At 34.2% G+C, this 6929-nt stretch overlaps 1 protein-coding gene across 1 annotated transcript; it reads left to right on the forward strand.

Annotated features, from left to right (window-relative positions):
- The first annotated feature begins 1023 nt into the window (after positions 1-1023).
- Positions 1024-4158, forward strand: LOC145072873 (NAC domain containing protein 50-like). Its single transcript, XM_079019358.1, has 4 exons — positions 1024-1485; positions 2294-2571; positions 2673-2846; positions 3495-4158. Exons 1-4 carry the CDS (start codon positions 1278-1280, stop codon positions 3948-3950), a joined length of 1116 nt encoding a protein of 371 aa, XP_078875484.1. The 5' UTR covers positions 1024-1277; the 3' UTR covers positions 3951-4158.
- Positions 4159-6929: the final 2771 nt, after the last annotated feature.

A 6929-nucleotide genomic window follows, 5' to 3' on the forward strand; every position in this document is an offset into this window, starting at 1 on the left:
TTTGGAAAACAACAATGATCAATTTTATAGTTTTGTCAAAAATAAAAAAGAAAGAAAGAGTAATTTAGGTCCCCGTTTGATACGCATCTTTCCAGGTCCAAACAGATCTTTCTGGCTAAATGGATCGGAAAGACTGTTTGATTTGCACAAAAGAAGGGGTCTTTCCCGGTAAGATATGTCTTTCCCAGAAAGCCCTAAAATCATATCTTTCTGGCTGAATGGGTTGGAAAGACAATTATACGCCAAACGCCGCCTCTTTCTTTCTTTATTGGATTATTAATTTTTTTAAATAACTTTTTTTTAAAAAAAAATTATTGAATTATTACTTTTTTTCATCATTCAGCACAGTCAATCAGATGTACAATCAAACAACATGGTTTCTTTCCCAGTCAGAAAATTTTCCCAGACAGCACTTTACCAGGCATAAACTATCAAACGGGACCTTAGTCTTTTTATATGGACCAAAGATCTACAGTACAATTTTCACAAACTACAAATCTATCAAATTTTAAACTTATAGGCCAAAACTAAGAATCCAACCAAACTACAAGGAACATCTGTAATCTCTTAAAATATTTTTCTATTTTGTATGTGACGTAGCTTAATTACTATGATAAAGTGAACCATATTAAATGGAATTAAATGGAAGTCCCTAATCTGTGTATATTGTATGTTAAGAATACTCTAATCCAAATAAGCCAAGTCAACCCAAGTGTGAATTCCAAATTTTTATGTAATCCACTTCCACTAACTAATAATGTTCAGTTAGTATTTTGTTAGTTCGATAATCGGAGTAACCAAAATCTAAATTCAAAGTTTATATATCGTTATAGTAAATAATCTCTAATTAAATCAAATAAGAATTTAAATAGTGGATTGATGATATCCAAATCCAAACAACTTAAATGACCCAAACTCGCCAAACAACAATAAAAAAAATATATCTAAACCACAAAAAAAACAAGAACAAAAAGGAAAAACCCACCAAAGAAGTAAAGATGAACACAACCACACACCTATATATACACAATTACGTACATATAGCTTCTTCTTGATTTTCGTGTCAAGCAAGTATCCAGTCATCGGGGGTTTCTTAACCCACGGGCAAACATCTCTCTCTCTCTCTCTCTTGTTCACTGTTGGTGTGGGTTACTTGCTTCACCTACAATCCTAACTTTAATGGCTTCTTCTTAAGCTTTTCATCAATCCCTCTGCTTTTTAGTCTTTTCATCCCAAAAGAGGAACACCAACAACTGCAATTTATCTTCCAGATCGATATGGGTCATGAATTGATGGTCGTAGCGCCACCACCACCACCACCTCCGCCGCCGCCGCCGACCTCTCTTGCTCCTGGATTTCGGTTTCATCCGACTGACGAAGAGCTTGTGAGGTATTATCTGAGGCGTAAGGTTTGTGGGAAGCCCTTTCGATTTCAAGCTGTGTCAGAAATCGATGTCTACAAATCCGAACCCTGGGAACTTGCCGGTATATATAAATCTTTCTGGGTTTGATGAATTTGTGCTTTTCATATCTGTGTTCATCATTTCATTTAATTACCAATTTTTCTTGAAATTCCCTCGATTACAATTTTGATAAAATTGGTTGGGAAGTTTATATTTTACAACACCATAATCTACCCGTTTATGCATCCATCCTACCTAATTCAATGAGCTAATTCTGCGATTTAGATTCAAGAACTCTAGCGTCTCCAATCACTTTAGATTTCTGCAAAATGGTATTAAAGATGGGAACTTTCGTATGACATTGTGTAGTCACTTAAATTGTAAATTATTATCTTTCTTGGAAAGATCGAAGCTTGAAAAAATGGATAATCTCTACAAAAAAGTTAAAAGTTCCCTAGAAATGAAGGAGCGAGTTTACCACAAGACAATTTTTTGTCTAATTGAGTTGTCTAAGTGTTTGCGATTTTTCAAAAGAGCATAAAAATCTTGACTTTTCAGCAATGTTGTATTGGAAATCCGACAAATTTCACCATTTTCTGATTACTTTAGAATAAAGCTTTTTTCACTTTTTTTATTTACTTTAAATTACCCAACTTATTTTATGCCCCAAGTGTGTATGCGTAATGTGTGTGTTCTTTTTGGGTGAGACAAGCTGATCTAGGATCATTTTGGTGAGGAGGGTATTTGCGTCTTTTCTGATTGTCATAAGTCACAGTCCCAATCCGATGCATGTCCCAATCCGATGCATGTCAAACACAGTACAATTTGTAGTACAATTTGTTTTGTCATGTCATGTCATATACTGTCTTTTGTGTGTTGTGATTTTGTAGACTTTTCTCCATGGAATTCAAGAGACCTAGAATGGTACTTTTTCAGCCCGGTGGATAGAAAGTATGGCAACGGTTGTCGATTGAATCGGGCAACCGGGCAGGGGTATTGGAAGGCGACCGGGAAGGACCGGGCAGTCCGGCACAAGTCGGAGACAATCGGAATGAAGAAAACATTAGTTTTCCATAGTGGGCGGGCCCCAGATGGGAAGCGGACGAATTGGGTAATGCATGAATATAGACTTTTGGATCAAGAATTACAAAGAGCCGGAGTTGCACAGGTTTGAATCACACGTGATGAATTGTAGTTTCTAAATACGTATTTGGTATTGGAATCTTCGACTGAAAGGAATACGTGTTGTTGTTTTTGGGGGAAAAAAAGGATGCGTTTGTGCTTTGCAGAATTTTTCAGAAGAGTGGTTTAGGACCACCAAATGGAGACCGTTATGCACCGTTTGTGGAGGAGGAATGGAATCATGATGCCGATGCCGATGTCGATGCCGCCCACTTTGTTCCCGAGGATGAAACTTGTGTAGAAAGAAATGAAATTGTAGAGGTATGTGTGTGTGTGTGTTTACGTAATTGCACCTTGTTTCTACAAAAGGTTATTTTTTATAGCAACCTCTGAGTAGGCTTGTTACACTTCTCTGAGATGTACTAACGACTTAGAAAGCAAGAGACTAAAGTTTGAGAATTACTACAAACGAAAGAGAACTTGTATTATAAGAACTCAAAAGATTACAAGGCAACTTAGCCCACACCACCCTGATGTAAGAACATTATGTGAGATGTAAATTAGGTATACAGGGGGCGCACTAGGTAGTTGGCGAAGAGCCCAATCCAGATCGGAATTGAAACTCTCAAACTGTCTCGAACCCTTGATTTAGTATTCGTATTTGGTTAATTTTAAACTAAAAAACTTTGCAAATGATTTAGTATTTTCCTAAAATACCAAAATGTTTATGAGTTGACTCAAGAAAATTAAATAGTTTTCAACTAAATGACACTTTTTCAAAGTACAATGACTTCATAACATTAGTCAAGTACATGCCAAATGTTAGTACAAAATGTTTCGTTCTAAAAAATCACATCTTACTCAAACTAACTGCTTTATAATCTCTGGGTGATGAGTCTTTTCTTTCCTTTAATCATAAAGTTGAAATCTTTTATGTTCTTGATTAATGAAACCAATCTATTTTTTCAGAATAATCCCAAAACAATTCCCTTTGTGTGCAAAAGGGAAAGATCACAAGACTCTCCTTCAAATTCAGAACCCAAACTCGAAACATTCTCCCTCTTTCACAACAAAAGATTAAAGCCAAGTGATCCAAACTCCAACAATGCAAATGGTTCTGAAGATTCAACCACAACAAGTCAAGATCCAAGAACAACAACAACAACACTTGTTGAGTTCCCTTTACTTAAAGAAACTCATCATCCCACCACCCCAAAGTCATTTGACGCTTCTACCCTTGAGAAATCCGTGCCCCCGGGGTACCTAAAGTTCATTAGCAATTTGGAAAATGAGATTCTCAATGTTTCAATGGAGAAGGAGACTTTGAAGATCGAAGTGATGCGGGCCCAAGCAATGATTAATATTCTTCAGTCTCGGATTGATGACTTGAGCAAGGAGAATAACGAATTGAGGAAGGGCGTTTAGGTAAATGTACCTTGCGTTCATCGGTGTAACCATGCTACTAGGAAAGGGCCATTTCTATGTGGTGTGGCTCTTTCCCGAGATCTATGATGTAATCTTTGCTAGTTTTTAGTTAAATAAAACTTTCGGTCTTTTTCGTTTACATGTTGTGGAAATGTTGGAGTTTGACTGGTGTAATTTTGTTGCTCTAATCATGCTTAAATTTCACTAATTACTTGGTTTAAAAAGCTTAATTTGGTTTAGATTTTTTACCGAGTATTTGTTAAGCAATATGTATGTGTTTAATATAGGAACCGAACTGTCGATGAACTTATGAAAAATCTATTTTTTTAGCAAAAGTTTTTTCATGGTCTTTTTAAAGTGAAAAAACTTATTTTATTGTTCGGTATTACAAGCTTTTTGAGTGCACTCAGGGAGATCTATGAGGTCTCTATAATTGTACTTGAAAGTGTTCCATCAACGGATTTGTAATTGTTGATATGACATTTGTATGCATCGGCCTCGGTGTCAATCGATGACACGACACGAAAAAAAAACACGACACGGAACGAAATTGGGACAAAATTGAAATTCGAATTTGTGTTCATGTCGTGTTTGTGTCAATGTAAAAAACATGACGTCGTGTCGTGTCGTGTTCATATTCAAAATTCGAAACGAAATTGACACGATTTAGCATTTGTTTGTCGTGTTATATATGATTAGGTATTAATTAAATAAATAATTTTTATTTTATTTTATCTTTGTCGTGTCGTGTCGTGTCATGTTTGTCATTTTTTAATCGGTTCGTTTTCGTCTTAATTAAAAAAAATACATTGTGTCGTGTCGTGTCAGACAAAAACACAACACGATGACCCGATTTGCCACCGCTAGCCTCCACTCTTGTAAAACCATTAAGCATCATATACACTATTTATTCAAACTGGTTTTCTCGAAAATTGAAACATTTTGGACGGTCCACTCATCGTCAATGAGATTCTTTCTTAAAGAGTTTTTCTTCAAGGCTAACTTCAATAAAGCGTTCAACTCTGTTAACTGGCATTATTTTGACTCGATTCTTTATCAAATGGGGTTTGGAAACCGGAGGCGTTTTTGTATTCGAGGATGTCTTACTTTCTCTAGAGCCTTTGTTCTCACTAACGGTTGTCCGACCAATGAGTTTAAAATTCCAAAAGGGGTTCGTCAAGGGGACCCGCTTTCCCGTTCTTGTTAATTTCGGCCATGGAAGGTCTTAATGTCGTCATCAAATCGGCTTGTCAATCTGCCCTCTTTCATGGTATCCAAATTCCGAATTATTGTCTTGGGAAGTCTCCCCCTCTATTATTTTTCTCTTTTTAAAGCTCCGAATTTCATTATCAATGATATTGAGAAAACTCGCGGATGTTTCTTGTGGGGCAGCAATGAGGAAAAAAACAAGACATTCACCTCTCCCTCAAAAAAGGTGGATTACATTATAACCATGTTGTTCAATTGTTCAATTGGATAAATTATAGGGGTAATTTGGGCAATTGTAATTGATCCGATTGGGTTTGTTGTCCTTTTAATATTTTGTTCTTTGTTGTATTTTCTCATGTCTTCTTCTCTTAGGTTGGGCCTGTTTGTTTCTTTTTATTTTAATTTTAATTCCACCGTTTCCAAAAAAAAATTAAAAAATAGATTGCAGAGAAATTAATACATTTCATTGAGCAAAGAAGAAACAATCGAAAATGTAAGATATTTAATACCCAATTGAGAAACTTACTAATTAATTACAACAATTAGAAAATAACCAAAAAAAAAAAACTAATAAGATTTTTAAAACACATTACTTAATAGATAATTTTATAAAAGGAAATTTTAGTAAAAAACATTGTAATTTGGTTGTTTTTCCGGTTTAACCATGGAAAGAATTTTTTTATATGTTAAGAATTTCTTCTATTTTCAAAAAAAGCAAAGCATAAAACTTTGAATTGTATAAAAGCCATGAGAGTTCAAATATTGTTTGATTAGACCAGTTTAAGAAATTTTTATTTTCGTAATTTAAACTTTTTTTAATAAAATCATTGACCATTCACCAAAAAAAAAAATTTCCCATTTGTTATTTGCAACTCACTAATAGACAAAAAAAAAGTATTGTGGTTTTGTTGAAAAAAAAAACTATCGGTTAAACTAGAAAAAAAAAATGCAAATGGTTAAATAAAAAAAAAATCAAACCACACTAGAATTTGGCCTTTTATAAAAAGAAAATAGATAAATATTTTTAAAATGACAAAAAGATGATTGTTCATTTTCAACAACCTTTTATTAAGCGCCTTTAGATTACTAATCCTTCCGATGTGGGAACTAAAGCTATATATTCATAGGTGTTGAAAGTGCTCGTTTCTTCTAATCTTTTCAGCGACTCCAGTAATAGGGAGGATTCATTTTTTGTCGGAAACTGAATTGAATATGTATAGATTTTTCAGTAGTTTTAATTTTCTTTTATATAACTTTAGGTTTGATTTTTTGAGGGTTTACTTGAATTTGGTATAACTTTGGTGTATGTTTCCGAAATCATTAAGGATTCCTGCAAGACTGCAAGTATTATGTATGTTACTGTTAGTTATCAACACAATTTGTTGAAATAATGAGATATGTTGTTTGAAAAATGACCATAGAATCACCATTTTTAGGTTTTACTAGTGATTTCCAAAAAGCTTTTAAATCACATTTATGTTTGTGTTAGATCTTTAGCTGATCCAAATGCGTAGTATGATAGAGACAGATTCGAGATGGCTGATTTCTTAAGAAACGATAAAAAGAAACAAACTCTTTGGAACAATTTTTCTGCATAACTTTCATAAAGATGCAACATATGAATTTATAGATGCAAGTTATGTACTAGTACTAAACTAGGGTTTGATAGAATTCATGGGCAAAAGAAAACAGTAGACTTCGTATTCTAAGTAAACGTGTTTGCATCATAGTATGTGACAAAACCAAGATATACACATAAATAAACAACGA

Source organism: Lactuca serriola, chromosome 9, assembly GCF_051521515.1.
Source record: "Lactuca serriola cultivar US96UC23 chromosome 9, Lser_US96UC23_V15, whole genome shotgun sequence".
Classification (NCBI taxonomy): Eukaryota; Viridiplantae; Streptophyta; class Magnoliopsida; order Asterales; family Asteraceae; genus Lactuca; species Lactuca serriola.

What these genes read in the sequence shown, in the direction of transcription:
- LOC145072873 (XM_079019358.1), top strand. Translation starts at nt 1,278, where the DNA reads ATGGGTCATGAATTGATGGTCGTAGCGCCACCACCACCACCACCTCCG. An exon ending in CGAACCCTGGGAACTTGCCG is followed by an intron (nt 1,486 to 2,293) that starts GTATATATAAAT and finishes GTGATTTTGTAG; the next exon opens with ACTTTTCTCCATGGAATTCA. An exon ending in AAAGAAATGAAATTGTAGAG is followed by an intron (nt 2,847 to 3,494) that starts GTATGTGTGTGT and finishes CTATTTTTTCAG; the next exon opens with AATAATCCCAAAACAATTCC.